Source organism: Jaculus jaculus, chromosome 14, assembly GCF_020740685.1.
Source record: "Jaculus jaculus isolate mJacJac1 chromosome 14, mJacJac1.mat.Y.cur, whole genome shotgun sequence".
Lineage (NCBI taxonomy): Eukaryota > Metazoa > Chordata > Mammalia > Rodentia > Dipodidae > Jaculus > Jaculus jaculus.
Window position 1 is genome coordinate 651155 of NC_059115.1, and position 20068 is coordinate 671222.

The 20068-nt window shown below is 48.3% G+C and overlaps 1 protein-coding gene across 3 annotated transcripts in view; it reads left to right on the top strand.

Annotated features, from left to right (window-relative positions):
- The window catches only part of Samd4b (sterile alpha motif domain containing 4B), a 54615-nt gene that overhangs the window by 31146 nt on the left and 3401 nt on the right, over positions 1-20068 (top strand). For 2 of the 3 annotated variants that reach the window (XM_045133976.1, XM_045133977.1), the window contains exons 3-12: positions 3501-3971; positions 13440-13679; positions 14064-14173; positions 14332-14418; positions 15109-15448; positions 15746-15831; positions 16224-16342; positions 17061-17259; positions 17402-17525; positions 19813-19896. In XM_045133976.1, the coding sequence (XP_044989911.1) occupies positions 3501-3971; positions 13440-13679; positions 14064-14173; positions 14332-14418; positions 15109-15448; positions 15746-15831; positions 16224-16342; positions 17061-17259; positions 17402-17525; positions 19813-19896 (1860 nt within the window). The remainder of the gene's footprint in view (positions 1-3500; positions 3972-13439; positions 13680-14063; positions 14174-14331; positions 14419-15108; positions 15449-15745; positions 15832-16223; positions 16343-17060; positions 17260-17401; positions 17526-19812; positions 19897-20068) is intronic. The other variant, XM_045133978.1, reaches the window with a different exon arrangement.

Genomic DNA, 20068 nt, shown 5'->3' on the forward strand with positions numbered 1-20068 from the left:
CTCTCAAATAGCAGGGATTGTAGGCCTGTACCGTCATGCCCAGCTGTATGCCTAGGTTTCTGAAGCCTAGTTCCAGCCTGAATTTCCTAGGCTAGCTGCTTGGCTGAAGCCCTTATTTTATTTATTTTCATTTTTTGAGGCAGCATCTCACTGTAGCTCCTAGCTAGCCTTGATCCTCCTACCTCAGCCTTAGTGCTGGGACTAAAGACATTTGCCTAAAAGAAAGGAGTCATACAATATTCTAGCCATGATAACTATGAATCTCATGTCTCCTGAGAACTGACCCTATGCTGTGGTCTCCTGTAATTCCTAGAACGACTGGGTAGGAGCGATTCTGAAAGCAGGGCTCAGGCTGGGTGTGGCGAAACACACCTGCAGCCTCAGCACCTGCGGTACTGAGGCCGGCCTGGAGTGCAAAGCAGAACCTTGCCTTTAAACAGCAGGAAAAGATGTTACACTTGGAACTCACTTTCAGCAGTCACCACACATGCTAAAAACATGCTAAGACTGGGATGATACACAGGGTATTAGCATGGGCTTTGTGCAAGGATCATACTAAAAGTGTTCCACACTTTTTTGTATCATGTTGAAATAACCAAGCTGGGCTGGAGGGATGGCTTAGCGGTTAAGGCGCTTACCTGCAAAGCCAACAGACCCAGGTTTGGTTCCCCAGGACCCACATTAGCCAGATACACAAGGGGCGCACATATCTGGAGTTATGTTGCAGTGGCTGGAGGCCCTGGCGCACCCATATTCCCCCTCCCCCCCCCACTCTCTCTCTCTCTGTCAAATAAGTAAACAAAAATATTTGGGGGACCTGGAGAGATGGCTTAGCAGTTAAGGCACTTGCCTGCAAAGCCTAAGGACCCAGTTCAATTCTCCAGATCTCACATAAGCCAGACAGACGCACATGGTGGTACATGTATCTGGAGTTCATTTGCAGTGGCTAGAGGCCCTGGTGTGCCCATTCTCTCTATCTCTCTCTCTCTTTCTCCTTCTCTGTGTCTCTGATAAATAAATAAATCAGAAAAAAAAACCTTAAAAAAAATCTTTTTAAAATAACCATGCTGGGGCTGGAGAGGTGGCTTAGTGGTTAAAGCACTTGCCTGCAAAGCCAAATGACCCAGGTTTGATTCCCCAGGACCCACATGAGCCAGATGCACATGGTGACACATGCTAGAGGCCCTGGCACACCCATTCACATGCACTTTTCTTGCATGTGTGCTCTTTCCTTCTCTGACAAATAAATAAATAAAATATTTCAAAAATAATAATAACCAAGCTGTGCCTGGTAGCAGAGGCCTGTAATCTCAGGTACTCAGGAAACTGAGATAGGAGAATCACAAATACAATGCCTCTCTGAACTACAGAATGATGTGAAGGCCAACTTGGGCTACTTAGTGAGGCCTTGTCTCAAAATTTAAAAAGGAAGCTGGGGAGATTGCTCAGTGGTTAAAGGCACTTTTTTGTAAAGCTTGTGGGTCTGGGTTCAATTCCTCGAGCATCTACATAAAGCCAGGATGGGCATTCATTTGCAGCAGCAAGAAACACTGGCATACACACATGGAAATGAAAGTAAGTAGAAAGAGAGGGGGTAGTATGCTCAGAGTACTTGGCTAGTATGCTTAAGACCTTGATTCTCTGCCTCATCGTGGAAGCTTGGATGAGTATAAGTTGCAGAGAGCCCCAAAGAAGATAAGGATACCCCAAGCTCAGTCTTTTCTCTGGAAGAATAGAAATGAAGGGGGGAAAGGAAGGAAAGAGTGTTCAGTTAAAGGGCTTGCCTCATGTACATAAGGACCTTAGTGTGACCCCTAGTACCCTAACAAAACTCTGGGTATAGTGACACATGTCTGTAATCCTAGCCCTAGAAAGCTAGAGATGAGTGAATCCTTGGATCACAAACTTTTAACTACTATATTCGGAACTTTCACCATTGAGGCAGGAAGCTGTTTGATGGGCTAAAGAGAGTTAAAGCAGTATAGTAAAAGAACAGGCGTATGGCCACAGGAGGAGCTTAGATCGCAGAATGGCTGAATGGGGGATCGCTGCACTTCTATTTGGGGTCTTTTTTATTTTTATGTTTTTGGCTTGTGTATGTGAGCAATGTGCTGTGTGTGCTGGGAGGTGTATGCACATGTATGTGCCCATTGCTCTTGCCTGCATTTCAGTGTGCCTGTTGGTGTCCTGCTCCATTTTTCTTCTGCCTTTCTTGTTTAAGCCTAAATCCTGGAGCCTGCTGGGTTTTCTCTTTGTTTGGTTGGTTGGTTTTTGTGATTGCTAGTGATTCCTGGGTCTCTACTCCCCAAAGGGACTGGAGTTACAGGCATGCATTGCCACACTCAGCTGTTTATATGGATTCTGGAGATTTGCAAGCAAACTTCTTTAATCTCTTAGCCATCTCCCCAGCCAGGGTCCTGGGGATTTGAATTCTGACAGGTCTGTCAGGCTCTCTTGCAAAGGAAGTTCACCTAATTACTGAACCATCTCTCCAGCCCTAAACCATTTCTACAACCCCTCTGAATGCTTTTTGTTAAAATGTATTTATTGGAGGCTAAGGAAATGGCTTAGCGGTTAAGGCATTTGCCTGCAAAGCCTAAGGACCCCAGTTTGATTCTCCAGGACCCAGGTAAGACACAAAGGGGTGGCGCATGCATCTGGAGTTCATTTGCACTGTTTGGAGGCCCTGGCATGCCCATTCTCTCTCTCAGTCTGCATCTTCCCCTCTCTCTCTTTCTCAAATAATAAATAAATGAAATATTTTTTAATGTTTAAAATATTTTTATTTGCACATTACATGTGCCCACCCTGAAGGGTCTCTTGCTACTGCAAATAAACACCTACCTGGCTTTATGTGGGTGGCTGGGAAATTGAACCCGGGGCCAACAGGCTTTGCAAGCAAGCACATTTAACCATTGAAATATCTCCCCATCACTCTCCCCCCCACACACACACACACATTTTGCACGCTTTTTGGATTTTGGAGGTAGGGTCTCACTCTAGCCCAGGCTGATCTGGAATTCACTCTGTAGACTCAGAGTGGCCTCAAACTCATGGCAATCCTCCTACTCTGCCTCCTGAGTGCTAGGATTGAAGGCATGTGCCACCATACTGGGCACTACTGCACACTTTTGACAGGAGTGATAGAACTAAAAATCTTTAGAAGCAGAGTATGTTTTGTATCAGCTCCTTGAGGGACAAGGTCAAGGGTCATGAACAGGAAAACTAGAGACTAAGCCGGGTTTGGTGGCGCACGCCTTTAATCTCAGCACGCAGGAGGCAGAGGCAGGAAGATCGCCATGAGTTTGAGGCCACCCTGAGACTTTGTAGTGAATGCCAGGTCAGCCTGGGCTAGAGGGAGACCCTACCTCGAAAATCAAAAAAAATCAAAACAGAAAAGTAGAGACTAGAGCTGAGGGAGGAGACCATGGGCAGCACTTTCAGTTGTGTGTGACAGTGTTCACTCAGACCCCTGACTTTCCTTCTTATCCCCTCTGTAGCCATCGTCAGCCAGTGGCAACAGGAGTCCAAAGAGAAGGTGGTGTCCCTCCTGCTATCCCACCTGCCCCTGCTTCAGCCAGGCAACACGGAGGCCAAATCAGAGTACATGAGGCTGCTTCAGAAAGTGCTAGCCTACTCGATCGAGAGCAACGCCTTCATCGAGGAGAGCCGCCAGCTCCTCTCCTATGCCCTCATCCACCCGGCCACCACACTGGAGGACCGCAACGCACTTGCCCTCTGGCTTAGCCACTTGGAAGAACGGCTGGCTAGTGGCTTCCGCACCCGGCCAGAGCCGTCCTACCACTCACGCCAGGGCTCAGATGAGTGGGGAGGACCTGCAGAGCTGGGCCCTGGAGAAGCAGGGCAAGGTTGGCAGGACAAGCCTCCCCGGGAAAATGGACATGTACCCTTCCACCCATCCAGCTCAGTGCCGCCAGCTATCAACAGTATTGGGAGCAATGCAAACACAGGTGAGGAGGACTTCCAGGCTTGAAAACAGTCGGGCTGGACTTTCCTTCACTTGGTCTGTGGCCTTGGGCAAGTTCCATTACCTCTCTGGGCCTCAGCTTTATGAGGGAAATAGTGCAGAGGATGTCTGTCCTCTAGCATTCCCAGAGCCCAGAGCTGAATCTGACTTATAGACATGTCTTACTGAACTCACCTTTGGTTTGGTTTGGTTTGTGTGTGTGTGTGTATGTGTGTATATTTGTTTGTTTTTGTTTTAATTTAAAATACTAGATGGGCTGGAGAGATGTCTCAGTTAAGGTATTTGCCTGTAAATGCAAAGGATCCAGGTTCAGTTCCCCAGGACCCACATAAGCCAGATGCACAAGGTGCCATATGCATCTGGAGTTTGTTTGCAGAGGCTAGAGGTCCTGATGCACCCATTCTACCTGCCTCTCTAATAAATAAAGTAAAATCAAAAGGAAGGGAGGAAAGGGGAGACAGACAGAGAGAAGGAGGGAGGGAGGAAATGTTTATAAATGTGTCCCATGTGACAAAATGTGAAGCTTCAGTAATAAAAGGTAACTATACTAGGTACTCTCAGAGGTAGTTCCACATAGTATCTCAATCCTCCTCACAATCAAAGCATTAGTTCATTTGACAGATGAAGTGGGACTCAAAGCTAAAGTCACACATACAACAACTAGTGGAACTGGCTAAGGATCAGATGGGCAGGAGGAATTGGTACTGTGCCTTTTTGAAATGTTAGTTAAAATGAGCATTGTGGTTTTCTTAAACCATATTAAAGTTGGACTGACCTGACTCAAGAGTAGTCATGATTTAACCTTAGGTGGTCAGCCCCCTTTGGGAAGGCAGTGGCTGTAGTAGGCCATGAGAGAGTGGCAATGCAAAGTCATGTATAAGGTAAGCCTGGGTCTCTGGTGCCTGACATCACAAGGCATCTCCAACCCTGGGGGGCTCTGGGACCTTGTTTTATAGTCTTTTTTGTTTGTTTGTTTGTTTGTTTGTTTTTCAAGGTAGGGTCTCATTCTAGACCAGGCTGACCTCGAATTTACTATATAGTCTCAGGGTGGCCTGAAACTCACAGCAATTCTCCTACCTCTGCCTCCTGAGCGCTAGGATTAAAAGCATGCGCCATCATGCCTGGCTGTTTTTTGTGGGGGTTTTTTTGTTTGTTTGTTTGTTTTAAAGATTTTTATTTATTTAGTAGAGACACAGAGAGGGAGAGAGAACAAGCATGCCAGGTACTCTAGCCACGGCTAATGAACTCCAGATGCATGTGCCACCTTGTGCATCTGGCGTATGTGGGACCTGCGGAATCGAACCTGAGTCTGTAGGCTTTGCAGGCATGTGCCTTAACTGCTAAGCCATCTGTCCAGCCCCTGGCTCTTTTATAGTCTTGAAGCATCATAGTTTTTTGTTGTTGTTGTTTTGTTTTGTTTTGGTGTAGAGTTTCACTCTAGTCCAGGCTGCCAGCTCACTTGGAATTCACTATGTAGTCTCAGGGTGGCCTTGAACTCATGGCGATCCTCCTACCTCTGCCTCCCGAGTGCTGGGATTAAAGGTGTGCACCACCACACCCGGCTCACTTTTTAATCTTTAACCTTTGCTAGGAGCTGCTGTACTTTATAATTATGAACACCAAAACTTCCTTTAGTCTCAGAAGTCACTTGCTTCAGATGATAAGGCTAGAATTTAATGCAGGCATTTATGGCTTCAGAGTTCATACCCTGAACTATTATGCTACACTGCTTCCAACTAGAAATGACCCTTTTGGACCCTCTCCCATGCAGTGATACCTCTGTATCTTCGGGGCTCCCTAGGTTGGAACCCCAACAAGTTTTTACTTTTCTTTTTGGCAGTGCTGGGGATGGAACTCAGAATCTTAACCTTGTAGACAGAGTTTTTACTACTGAGCCATAAAGCCAGCAGCTTTATAGGACCAAGCTTGCATAGGGTTGGATACATGTATGGACCAAAAGAGAGAGAGAGGCATTGGCAGGTCCATGAGAAGGGCACAGCACGAATCAAAGGTACGGGGAAAGAACATTAGAGAGGACACCAAGTCTCTCTGGGGTGAATTTACTTGAGTAATCTTAGTAGTGTGTACTTGTGCCTACCACATTTTTTATTTGAGAACAGAAAAAGGAGAAAAGAGTATGGCATGTATGGGCCTCTTACCACTGCAAACAAACTCCAGATGTATGCCCTACTTTGTGCATCTGGCTTTATGTAGGTACTGGGGAATTAAACCTGGGCCATTAGGATTTATAAGCAAGTGCTTTAACCACTGAGCCATCTCCCAGTCCTATGCTGAGGATTTTGTGTGGAAATGGGAGCAGAATAGTGAAGTGCCCGAGAACATTGAGTTCAGAGATGGCAAAGTTGGAATTGGAACTTGACCCTTAGGGCTACAGTCTGGGAGGCCTTGAAGGACAGGACAAAGCTTTTAGATAATAGGCAGTTATTGGAAACAGGAAACCATTAAATATTTTTGAGTGGGAAGCAAAGATTAGACTGGGAGACCAAGCAGGGTGGGTTTGGGGTACTGCCAAGAACAGAACAGGGTTTCTTCGAGAGTGCAAGACCATACAACTATAGCCGGTATTTCTGTTTTTATAATCCTCAAATTGTGGCCAGCCTACACCCCAGCACAGGCCAAGCAGGGTTCCTCAGGAACTGCATAGTCATTCCAATGAGGGTAATTTCCTGCCCTCTCAGCCTTGCTTGCCTCCTTCTTGGCTTAGAAGGGAGGAATGAGGTGGCCAGAGGCACTAAAACAGGCACAAAGACCTGTATTGAGAGTTCTCCAGCCCTAGGAGGGCCCCTCTAGGAGGCCCATATAGAGCAGAAGCCCAAGCTGGTGGAATCAGAGAATTGGAAGGAGCCCTGAGTAGAGAATCCCAGAGAAATCCTAGGCAAGAGCTGAGGCTAAGGCTGGCCTTATGAGGCCAAGGCTCTTTCCCTGGGTGACTTCTTGGCTAGAAGTATCAGTATTGTCACAGATGGTGACAGACAATGCTTTAGTGCCTGCACCAGGCTGGCCTTCTTCCTGGGTGGGATGTCAGTGGAGCATTGGCAGGAATTCCAGCCTAGCCATCAGAACAAGGCCTGTGTTCTGTCTCTACTTCCAGTTCCTTGTGAGAACTGGGGCAAAAGACTTTAGCTTCATGGCCCTGACTATCCTCACTTAACCAAGCATTTGTTTGTTTTTCTATATTGTTTTTTTTATTTGACAGCGACAGACAGAGAGAGAGAGAATGGGTACGTCACAGCCTCCAGCCACTGCAAACGAACTTTAGATGCATATGCCACCTTGTGCGTCTGGTGTATGTGGGTCCTTGGGAATCAAGCCTCAAACCGGAATCCTTAGGCTTCATAGGCCAGCGTTAACCACTATGCCATGTCTCCAGTCCTTGTTTGTTTTTTTCAAGGTAGGGTCTGGTAGCCTTGGCTGACTTGGGAGTCACTGTGTAATCTCAGAGTGGCCTCAAACTCACAGCAGTTCTACCTGTGCCTCCCAATTGCTGGGAGTAAAGGTGTGTGCCACCACGCCCAGCTTAACCAAGCATTTTGACTTTGTTTCCTTTTCTTTGTTTCTAGGCTGCTAGGGGAATTTCCTGTGCTGAACTCATAGGCCACCTTAGCACCCACTTGCTGTATATATATAATTTATATATTTCCAAGAAGAGAAAGAGAATGGGTGTATCAGGGCCTCTAACCACTGTAAATGAACTCCACACGCATGCACTGCTTTGTGCATCTGGCTTTATGTAGGTACTGGAGAATCGAACTCAGGTCATTAGGCATTGAAGGCAAGTACCTTAACCCACTGAGTCATCTCTCCAGCTCACCCTCTGGCCTCCCCCCTTTTGCCTTTTTTAAAAATTTATTTGTTTGAGAGGCGTGGAGGGAGAGAAGGGGCATGCCAGAGCCTTCAGCCACTGCAAACAAACTCCAGACACATGTGCCACCTTGTTCATCTGACTTGCATGGGTCCTGGGGAGTCAAATCTGGATCCTTTGGTTTTGCAGGCAAGCACCTTAACCACGAAGTCATCTCTCCATCCTCTGCCTTTTTCTTCTTTCTTTCTTTCCTTTTTTTTTTTTTTTTTTTTGTTTGTTTGTTTGTTTTTCACAGTGAGGTTTCACTCTAGCTCAGGCTGACCTGGAATTCACTATGTAGTCTCAGAGTGGTCTCGAACTCATGGCGATCCTCCTACCTCTGCCTTCCAAGTGCTGGGATTAAAGGCGTGCATGACCACACCCAGCTTCTTTCTTTTTTTAATGAAAGAGAGCATTGGTACTCCAGGGCCTCTAGTCACTGAAATTGAACTCCAAACATGTATGCCACCTTGTACACTGACTTACATGGGATCTGGGGAGTTGAACATGAGGCTTCACAGGCAAGCACCTGAACCTCTAAGCCATTTCTCCAACCCCCCACTTTTACCTTTTAATGAAGTTTGATTGTAGGGCTCCAGTGTGTTGTATTCATGCTTGTGTCTGGAATGCAGAAATGACCAGGCCATGGTGCCATCCTTTATAAGCCCACAGTCCAGTGCAACAGCATAGCTAGTGCAGAGACCAGCACGCACTTGGCTTGCATTGGCTGCAAAGGGAACAAGAGCAAGGCATGAAAACAAAAGTAGTTTTCAGAAAGAGGTGGTGAAGAGCTGGATGTGGTGGCACACACCTTTAATCCCAGCACTCGGGAGTTAGAGGTAGGATAGCCATGAGTTTGAGGCCAGCCTGAGACTACAGAGTGAATTCCAGGTGAGCCTGGGCTAGAGCAAAACCCTACCTCGAAAAACCAAGAAGAAAAAAAGGTGGTGAAGCAGTGATAGGACAGAGGGAAAAGATAGTGTAAAGATCTGGAACCTCAAGAGATCCTGTCTTTCTTGGGGAATCATTACAAATCAATTAGAATCCCTCTGCTTACCTCAAAAATGAGATAGAGGGGCCAGGCGTGGTGGCGCACGCCTTTAATCCCAGCACACTGGAGGCAGAGGTAAGAGGATGTCCAAGAGTTCGAGGCCACCCTGAGACGACACAGTGAATTCTAGGTCAGCCTGGGCCATAGTGAGACCCTACCTCAAAAAAAAAAAAAAAAAAAGAGAGAGAGAGAGCAGGGCAGGGTAGTACATGCGAGCACTCAGGCCACTGAGGTAAGAAGATTGCAGTGAGTTCAAGGCTGCCCTGAGAATATGTAGAGAATTCCAGGTCAGCTTGGCTAGAGTGAGATCCTACTTTCGAAAAACCAAAAAGAAAATAAGAAATGAAATAGTCAGAAGGTGTGAAATGCACTGAGGAAGAGGATCTGAGTTCCACCCTGAACTACCAGGCCTCTTGACTGGCTATTTTGAGTTCAGTTCAGAAAAAAAGGTGGGTTATGGACAGAAATGTGAGGCTTAATCACAAAGATGGTAGAGATGTTTATTAGTAAGATGTGGTAGTAATCCAAGCACTCAAGAAGCTGAGGTAGGTGGATTGTAAATTTAAAGGTAGCCTGGGCTACATAGAGAGATCTAGGCCAGCTTGGGTTATATATGAGACTTTGTCTCAACCCCCACTCACCAAGTGGAAAAATAATGTTCTGTATTCATGTGCAAGTACTAATGAAACAATTCCCCTGTGATTGCTGTGGAAATGATATCTAAGACACACACTTCTGCTTCACAGTTCTTCCATTCTAGCAGAGGGCTATAGTTGATAATAAAGTAGACAGCCAACTTGGCTCTAGGTTTTGATAGGTGTTACAAGAAATATGTGAGAGTAGTTAGGATTGAGGATTGGAAGACAGTTATAAGACAATTCAGTTTAGTCCTCAGGAGGTGACATTTGAAATGAGACTTAAGGCAGCCAACTGTTAAGATTCAGGAGTCATTAGGGTGGTGTTGCAGTCAGGTTCGCATTGCTGTTAGAAATCACTCAACCAAGAGCAGCTTGTGGGGGAAAAAAAGATTATTTTGGCTTATAGTCTTGAGGGGAAAGCTCCATGATGGCAGGGAAAACAATGGCATGAGCACAGGGTGGACATCCACCCCTAGCCAACATAAGGTGGGCAATAGCAACAGGAGAGTGTGCCAAACACTGGCATGGGGAAACTGGCTATAACACCCATAAGCCTGCCCCCAACAATACACTCCCTCCAGGAGGTGTTAATTCCCAAATCTCCATCAGCTGGGAATCTAGCATTCAAAACACCTAAGTTTATGGGGGACACCTGAATCAAACCACCACAGGTGGCACATGCTTTTAATCCCAGCTTTCAGAGGGTCACTGTGAGTTCAAGGCCAGCCTGAGACTACATAGTAAATTCCAGGTTATCCTGGGCTACACTGCAACCCTACCTTGAACCCCCCCCCAAAAGAAAAAGATGAGGGAGTCAAGAAGAAACAAATGCAGGGCTGGGCTCAGTGGTAGAGTACTGGTTTAGCATTCAGGAGGCCCTGGTGTCCATCTCTTAATACCACAAGAAAGAATGGAGGTGGGGTGGAAGAGATTAAAGTCCCCTAGAGCAAGCTTGAGTTGCAGGAGCAAGTGGAGATTCAGAAGCTGGTGTGGTGTACACTAGTAATCATAGCATTTTGGGAGACAGATGCCATGAGTTCAAGGTTAGCCTAAGCTATAGAATAAGACAAAAGAGGAGTGGGGTGGGGGAGCTGGAGAGATGGCTTAGCAATTAAAGGACTTGCCTGCAAAGCCTAAAAACTCCTGTTCAAATCTCCAGGTCCCATGTAAGCCAAACACAGTGATGCAAGTATGCAATGTCACACATGCACACAAGGGGTCCACACATCTGGAGTTAGCAGCAGCTGAAGGCCTTGGCACACCCGCCTGTACTCACTCACTCACTATCTCTAAAAAAAATAAAAATAAAAAGGGAGTAAGGGGGACTGGAGAGATGGCTTGTAGCAATTAAGGTACATGCTGGCAAAGCCAAAAGACCCAGCTTCAATTCCTCAGTACCCACCTAAAGCCAGGTGCACAAGGCAGTGCACACATCTGGATATCGTTTGCAAGTGGATAGATGCCCCGGCGCTTTCATGTTCGCTCACTCTCGCTCTCTCAAATAAAAAATAAATTTTAAAAAGAGGTATGGTAAAGGGACTCGGGAAATGGTTCAACAGTTTTAAAGGCACTTGTTTGCAAAGCCTGCTGGCTCCAGTACCCACATAAAGCCAGATTCACAGAGTGGCACATGTGTCTGCAGCTCATTTGCTGCTGCAAGAGGCCCTGGTATGCCCATATACAGTTTGTCTCTCTTTGTCATCACAAATAAACTTTAAAAAATTAAAAAGAGGGCTGGAGAGATGGCTTAGCGGTTAAGCACTTGCCTGTGAAGCCTAAGGATCCCGGTTCGAGGCTCGATTCCCCAGGTCCCACGTTAGCCAGATGCACAAGAGGGCGCACGCGTCTGGAGTTCGTTTGCAGTGGCTGGAGGCCCTGGCACACTCATTCTCTCTCTTCTCTCCCTATCTGCCTCTTTCTCTCTCTGTCACTATCAAATAAATAAAAATAAACAAAAAAAATTTAAAAAAAATTAAAAAGGGTGGGCTGAAGAGATGGCTTAGCGGTTAAGTGCTTGTCTGTGAAGCCTAAGGACCCCGGTTCGAGGCTCAGTTCTCCAGAACCCATGTTAGCCAGATGTACAAGGGGGGCACACGTATCTGGAGTTCGTTTGCAGTGGCTGGAGGCCCTGGCAAGCCTATTCTTTCCCTCCCTCCCTCCCTCCCTCCCTCCCTCTCTTTCTCTCTCTCTCCCCCCCTGCCTCTTTCTCTCTCTGTCACTCTCAAATAAATAAATAAAAATGAACAAAAAAATTATATGAAATAAAATAAAAAATTATAAAGGGTGTTAAGGTAGAATTAAGTAAGAATAAGGCCTAGGAAGGCTTGAGCCAAGGGTTGGTCTATGGAAGATGAAAAGTCAGTGATGACCAGAGGCCAAGGCCTACTTTGCTTTTTTTTTGTTTTGTTTTGTTTTGGTTTTTTTTTGTTTTGTTTTGTTTTGGTTTTTTGAGGAAGGGTATCTCTCTAGCTCAGGCTGACCTGGAATTCACTATGTAGTCTCAGGGTGGCCTCAAACTCATGGTGATCCTTCTACCTCTGCCTCCCGAGTGCTGGGATTAAAGGCATGTGCCACCATGCCCAGCTCCTACTTTGCTTTCTAGTTGTGTGAAAGAGTTTAAATTTTATGGTTAGCATGAAGCAAGCCTCTGGGATCCAAGTAGGGGACCAGCTTGGTTAGATTTGCATGTTTAACATCTAGCTGTGTGATAATAGTACATACCTGAGGTGGGAGGATCACCATGAGTTTGAGGCCAGTTTGAGTACATAATGAGCTACAGTCCAGCCTGGGCTCACAGTCTCACAAAAGCACCCCACACACACACACACAAAAAGGAGGAAATAAAAAAAAGACTAAGCCAGGCGTGGTGGCATATCCCTTTAATTCCAGCACTCGGAAGGCAGAGGCAGGACTATCACCATGAGTTTGAGGCCATCCTGAGACTACAGAATGAATTTCAGGTCAGCGTGGGCTACAGCGAGACCCTACCTCAAAAAATAAAAGGTGGGGGGAGGGTGGCACATGCCTTTAATCCCAGCATTTAGGAGGCAAAGGTAGGAGGATCACTTGTGAGTTTGAGGCCACCTTGAGACGACATAAGTGAATTCCACGTTAGCCTGAGCTAGAGTGAGACCCTACCTCAAAACAAAACAAAAAAAAAAAGAATTTGGGGTTGGAGAGATGGCTTATCAGTTAAGACACTTGCCTGCAAAGCCAAAGGACCCAGGTTCAATTTCCCAGAACCCACATAAAGCCAGATACACAAGGGGGCACATGTGTCTGGAGTTTGTTTGCCATGGCTAGACGTCCTGGTGCACCCATTCTCTCTCTGCCCCCTCTCTGCCTTTCTCTCTCTCAAATAAATAAATAAAATTTTTTAAGGGGGTGGCTAGAGAGATGGCTTAGTGGTTAAGGCATTTGCCTGCAAAGCCTAAGGACCCATGTTCAACTCTCCAGGTCCTACATAAGCCAAGCACATGAGGTAACATGTGTAAGGGGTTGCACATGCCCACAAAGTGGTGCACATGTCTGAAGTTTGAGTTCAGTGCCTGTAGGCTGTGACATACCAGTTACACAAGAAATTTGCCAAAAGAAAAAAAAATTAGCATGGCTACTCTTAGGAAAGAGGGCAGTAGGAGGTAAGAATGAAGGAAAGAATCCAGTGAGAAGATGTAACTGGGGCTTGGACCTGATTGAGCAGAGGAGTGGGGCAATTTAGAGAAGTGACCAGCACCTTGCTGGGGATTTGGGGGCTGGGATGAAGGAATGAGTAGTATCTGATAGTTTGCCTTAGGACCTCTTCGTCTCTTCCTCTTAAAGGATTATGGGGCCAGTCATGGGGTGTGGCCTTTTGTGCTCAGATCCCCAAGCCTTACCTTTTGTTTCTTCCTCTCCTGCCAGGTCTCCCCTGCCAAATCCACCCTAGCCCACTGAAGCGCTCCATGTCACTCGTTCCTGCGAGCCCCCAGGCCCCTGGTGAGTGGCCAAGTCCAGAGGAGCTTGGGGCCCGGGCTGCTTTCACCACACCCGACCACGCACCCCTCTCGCCACAGAGCAGTGTGGCTTCCTCTGGCAGTGAGCAGACGGAGGAGCAGGGCTCCAGCCGAAACACTTTCCAGGAGGATGGCAGTGGGATGAAAGGTACATCTGGAGGATGGAGCCAAGACCCTTCTCCAAGGACTTTGGCGGGGCTAGGAGAACCGAAAATGGCTTGTGCTCTCACCCAGTAAGGGTATGAGTCTGAGGGCAGCATACAGACCCATGCCCATCCTCAGGTCCTCCTCTTGACTGAGGACCCTGCTTTCTTATACCACAGACTGACAAGATAGGCAGCCAGTGCTCTGGTAAATCAGCAAGGCAGTCCTGGCAACTCAGAGTGTCAGGTGTCCTGTCCAGGGAAAACTGCCTTCCATTCACTCTTGCTTCCAAAGCTGCTTATGGCTTATGCCTGTTCCCTCCCCATAGTATTTCCTCTGGTCATGAGGGTCTAACTCCTAACTTACCACACTCGCTTCTTTTCCACAGATGTGCCCTCATGGCTCAAGAGCCTCCGCTTGCACAAGTATGCTGCTCTGTTCTCACAGATGAGCTATGAGGAGATGATGACCTTGACTGAGCAGCACCTGGAGTCACAGGTGAATCCAAGGGGACTGTTGGGGAGGTATAGGGTCAATATCATTGGGCAATGCCCCAAACACCAAGCCTTTTCTGTCTCTTGTCCCCATTGGGATATCCCTAAGTACCTCACAACCTCCCATTTCCAGCTTCCTGTCTCCTTCTGTCCTTGTCACAGAATGTCACCAAAGGTGCCCGCCACAAGATAGCCCTGAGCATCCAGAAGCTGCGTGAGAGGCAGAGTGTCCTCAAGTCCCTAGAGAAGGTGAGGACCTGGTATCCTCATCTCCAAGGACAAGAGGATGCCCAATGGTATTGGCAGGCAGAAGGCTTTGGGGTCAGCCTTGCTGAGAGCTGCATAAGCCACTTCCTCCGGTCTGACCTTTGGTGGCCCTAGTCCTGGGCAGCCAGATTTTCCGGAACCTTGAGCAAGTTGGTGTCACAGGGCTGTTGGCTGAGAGGCTTTTCTCCCTGCCTGCCTTGGTTTGTGATTCCAGAATCTCTCCATCCTTTAACATACCTGTGGGTCTGTCTGCTTGGGTGTGGTGGGGGGAAGAATAGAGAACTTTCCATTTGATTATCTCATCTACTCACTCTACTTCATCTGCCTGTGTTTACCTTCCTCCTCCCCTGCTGCTTGCCCTCTGTTTTTTCATCTCCCCTCAGTGTGTTAGTCTGAATTTCTCCCTCCTAGTTGTGTGTCCGTGAGGCCACAGCATTAAATGACCTTTTGAATTCCATGAGTCTCCACCTTGGAGGGGAAGAGGGAATGTGTGTGCACAGTATGTACCTGTCTTCATGCAGGCTGCAAGCACTCTTGCCGCCTGCCCACTCTTATGTTCTGGAACCCAGAGGGCCATGCAGTGTTCTCCAAGCCCTGTCTGACCACACCTGTGTATGTCCTCTGTGCCTTAAGTGGAGTCTGCCTCTGACTCTGGCCATACTCTCCCCACAGGATGTGCTGGAAGGTGGGAATCTGAGGAACGCTCTGCAGGAGCTGCAGCAGATCATCATCACCCCCATCAAGGCCTACAGTGTTCTTCAGGCCACTGTGGTCACTACCGCTGCCACCCCTACCACCAAGGATGGGGGTCGTGGAGAGCCACTGCTGCCAGGTGCTGAGCCACCCCTCACCCACTCCAGCACAGACAAGGGCACTGAGACCAAGGACCCTCCAGCTCCAGAGAACTATCCTCTCCCACCAGCTCCAGCAGCTTCTGATGGCAGTGAGCCAGCCCCAGCTCCCGTCGCCGATGGAGACATCCCCAGCCAGTTTACGCGGGTGATGGGCAAAGGTATGATGAAGCAGAAAGCTGGTGAAACTCAGGCACCAGGGATCAAGTTTAAGTTCCCTGGAGCCTCTGACTGAGGATGACAAGGATCCTCCTCTCAGGCTCAGGCCTGTTGAGTTGGTGGTGACAGCCCTTGCCCTCAAAGCCCATCTCCTGTGCTGAGCACATACATAATTGAGACTCATCCAAGCCTGAGTTTTCTGTCCCTCCTCCTGCATCAGCTGGCTGGGACTGGAAAGGCTGCGGCATGGCAGACTGCATGCTGGAAGCTAATTTCTTGTCCTTTCCTGTGTTCCCCAGTGTGCACCCAGTTGCTGGTGTCCAGACCAGATGAGGAGAACATCACCAGTTACCTCCAGCTCATCGAAAAGTGCCTGACTCATGAGGTAAGGCATTCACTAGAGTTCCCAAGCAGGAAGGGCCGTCCCAACCCTCTTGGGACCTACAGTGAACTAGGGCCTCAGGAAGAGGCCTGGCACTTGCCCACCTCTCCAGCACTGGCTTCAAAGGCGTCTTCCCAGAGCCCTTGTACACTCTCTATGTGGAACAGCCCCTCCTACCCCACCAACTGCTCTTTCTAGTTCAGGCTTCTGTGCCTCTGACTCCTTACTTTCACAAGGAGAGTTGACCATGCCCAACCATCATTGTATATATGTCTCCCCAGCTAACTATGAGCACAGCCCCCTCTTGTGTCCAGCATTTCCTAACACAGAGCAGGCAGGCTGTGAGTGGATGGCAGATCTGAAAGAAGCACTCCTTCCTGCTCCCTCCATTCTAGGCTTTCACAGAGACGCAGAAGAAGCGACTGCTGTCCTGGAAGCAGCAAGTGCTGAAGCTCCTCCGGACATTCCCACGCAAAGCTGCACTGGACATGCAGAACTACCGGCAGCAGAAGGGGTAGGTGTGCGCCTTCCCTGGATCCGTGGTTTTCTCATCGTCTAGTGAAGACCTTCTTAGAAGAATTTCGGGGTGTTGTTACCTTTAGAAAAGTGTGCAAGACCTGAGTCATAGCTTGGTGATAGGTAGAGAGCCTAAGGCCATAGCTTCTATCCCAAACACCACTGGAAAAGAAAGAATAGGATAGTGACCTGGCCACAAACTCAGTTCATGTCTGCAAAGCAAGTTCTGTTGTTTTGTTTTGGTTTTTGAGCTAAGGTCTCACTCTGGCCCAGGCTGACCTGGGATTAACTTAATTAAATTAATGGAGTCTCAGGGTGGCCTCAACCTCATGGCAATCCTCCTACCTCTGCCTCCAAGTGCTGGGATTAAAGGCGTGCACCACCATGCCCAGTGCAAGTTCTTTTCTGTACCTATCTCCCTACCTGTATGCAAAAGCCTTCAAAGGTCTTTCCCACACCAAACAAATCTCTTCATTTAAGAGTGGAAGTTGAGAGACTTGCTATTAGGGGACAGTGAGGAAACCTGTACATACTCCCCATATCCATCCTGGGGGTATCCTTGGTTCAGGAGGTGACAGAAGTGTGGCATGCAGGGACATAGTCAGGGAGTTCTTGTTCAGGGCATATTAATGTTTTCCTCCTACCCACTGGGATTGTAATGAAAGGGGTGGCCCCCATCTGATAAAGCTAACACTCTGCCTTCTGCTCTCTCACAGCTGGGCATTTGGCTCCAACTCGCTCCCCATAGCTGGTTCTGTGGGGATGGGGGTGGCCCGGCGGACCCAGCGGCAATTCCCAATGCCTCCTCGGGCCCTCCCACCTGGCAGGATGGGCCTCCTGAGCCCCTCGGGCATTGGGGGTGTCTCCCCTCGACATGCCCTCACCAGCCCCAGCCTTGGGGGCCAGGGCCGACAGGTGAGCTGGCTGGAGGCAGAAGTCCTGGCACTTCTGGGTTAGGGTGGCAGCAGTACCTAAGAATGTGTGTCTGTGTCAGCACCTGGGTCTAGGCCGCTTTCCCACTCACCCCCTACTTTCTCTCTCCCCATGTCCTATGCAGAACCTGTGGTTTGCCAACCCTGGAGGCAGCAACAGCATGCCCAGCCAGAGCCGCAGCTCTGTGCAGCGCACCCACTCGCTCCCAGTCCACTCATCACCCCAGGCCATTCTTATGTTCCCTCCAGGTGAGGTCCCTTATTCTTGGGATTCAGCCTGGCCAACCTCCTCCTCTGAACTTTCTCCCTTCACCTGGGTCTCATGTTTAATACCCCCTCTCGATGCGTGAACTACTCTACCCAGACTTCTCACTACTCTGTATTTGTCTTCCCACCTTGTCAAGGGTTTTTTCCTTCTGTTGCCATTTTGTGTTAGGTCTTGCCTTCACCCTATCTCCAGAGCATCTTCTCTTACCCCTTCCCTCCACCTACACATCTTTCTCTCTCTATGCAGTGATTTCAGTGTCCATGTTGATCTATCACTGTTCCTTTATAGGCTTGCTGAAAACTCAGTTTAAAGAAGGGGTTGAGGATAAGAGGTCAGTGTGAGGTTTCCATAGAGGTAATAGCAGCTCATCAGCCCAGCTGTGTGCTCTTTCAAAAGCTGATGGCTACTAGAACCACCTCATAGATGATGTTCTGCTATAAAGGATATTGAAGATGGGAGGCTCTTTCACCTCTGCTTACAGGCCAGCTTGGACATCAGCGGTCAGGAGGGCCAAGTGGATGAGGTAGATCAGAGATGTGCCAAAATTGGGCCCCTGCTTCACTGGACAAGGAGTGGCTCCTCTATCCTTCCTAGCCAGGCCCACTGCTGCATGCTGAGCTGGGCATCTGACAGCAGACTGGCCTTCAGTGGGCCCTCCTAGGGAGTTCTTAGATTCACATAAATTTCCCAGTCAGTGGGGATTCTGAATTTTTGAGATAATATGGACTGCCATCAGTGGAGCCAAGGGGTCTCCATCTGTTGTGTTCATCCTAGGACAGGATTTAGTACACAGTAGGCATCTGTAGATGATGTTAAGCAAGTAGAAGAATGAACTATAGGAGCCAAAGCTAAGAACCATTTTCACTGGTGTTCTATGGGCTAGGCATTGTCAGACAGCCTTCCTACCTGTCTGAACCCTCCCAGCTGCCCATGGGAAGGCACCAAAGCTGTTCTCCCTCCCCAATCACCAGTCTAATACAAAGAGGAAATCTATTCAAGATCAAAATGCATGCACACACATATATTTTTTAACATTTTATTTATTTATTTGCAAGCAGAGAGAGAATAGGTGTGCTAGGACCTCTAGCCACTGAAAATGAGCTCCAGATGCATGTGCCACTTTGTGCATGTGGCTTTACATGTATACTGGGGATCTGAACCCGGGTCATTAGGTTTTGCAGGCAAGTACTACCTTAACCACTGAAGAGATGGCTCAGCAGCTAAAGGTGCTTACTTGCAAAGACAGCTAGCCCATGTTCAATTCCCCAGCACCCACATAAAGTCAGACAGGCATTCATTTGCAGTGACAACAGACCCTGACATGCCCACACATGTGCAAAAATAATTTTTTAAAAAAGCCAGGCGTGGTCGCACACACCTTTAATCCTAGCACTTGTGAGACAGAGATAGAGTTGCCTTAAATTTGAGGCCAGCATTGGGCTACAGAGAGATTTCCAAGTCAAGCTGAGCTAAAGTGAGACCCTACCTCACTCAAAAAACAAACTAAAAAAGAAAAGGGTCTGCTAGGACCGAGCTCAAGGTTTAGACAGCTAGTGGTAAGAGGTGAGGCTCAAGATGGAAGTCAGGTCCTAGGAGTCCAGATCAGAAGCTTGATGTCCTCCTGAAGCATTGATGAGCTATGCAGTGTGTGACAGAGGCAGGTCTGCCAGGGACCTGGGTTGTCTGCCAGGTGCTGAATGGGAGGTCCTTTGAGAAGTGCTTTGAGGACAGGTGCCATGGCTGCTGTCCCACTTTACACCACCTGCTCAAGCTGCCTAGATTGCATCTTGACTAGAAGAGTGAGTCCAAGTGCAGACAGGAAGGACTTTAACTTAGCTTTTCCACCAAACAGAGAAGAGTGGGTCATCAGTCAGCACGGGGCTGCCCAATGTCTGGGATAGGTGCCCAGAGTGCCCAAGGCAACTTGCAGTCCATACCCAAAATAGTCACAGCCTGTGTGTGGCCTCCAGGAATGTTCCCTTGGCTTCACATCGCTTCCTCTGTCTGCAAGTCTATTTTCCTCATTGCCAAACCTCTGCCTTGGATGTTGTCTTCCAACCTGCTTTGTGATACCTCCAGACCTATTGATCACTCTATTGTGTCTTTGTCCAGCCATGCTCTCCACCTATGTGTGTGAATGCCTCCCGAGCTCTGATGTTTATCTCTTGGCCCCCCACCTCATGCCAGCAGCCTTTGGCCTGTCCCTGCCCTGGGCCCAGTCGGGTTGGTCCTCCCCTCACTGCCACCATTTTCCTCTTTCCCACCCAGACTGCCCGGTTCCTGGGTCTGACCTGGAGATCAATCCCACCCTGGAATCTCTGTGTCTGAGCATGACAGAACACGCCTTGGGTGGTGAGCATTTTCTCTTTCCCTGACCCAGCTCCCACCTACCCAGCATCTCCACCTCTGAACCTCTGAACTCGGAGCCATCCTGAGGGCCCCAAGGGGAGGCTAAACTCCAGGGAGGGCCCACTTGGGGTGACAGGCTACGTGAATGCCTTTCCCTGGGCCTCCCAGCAGCTCC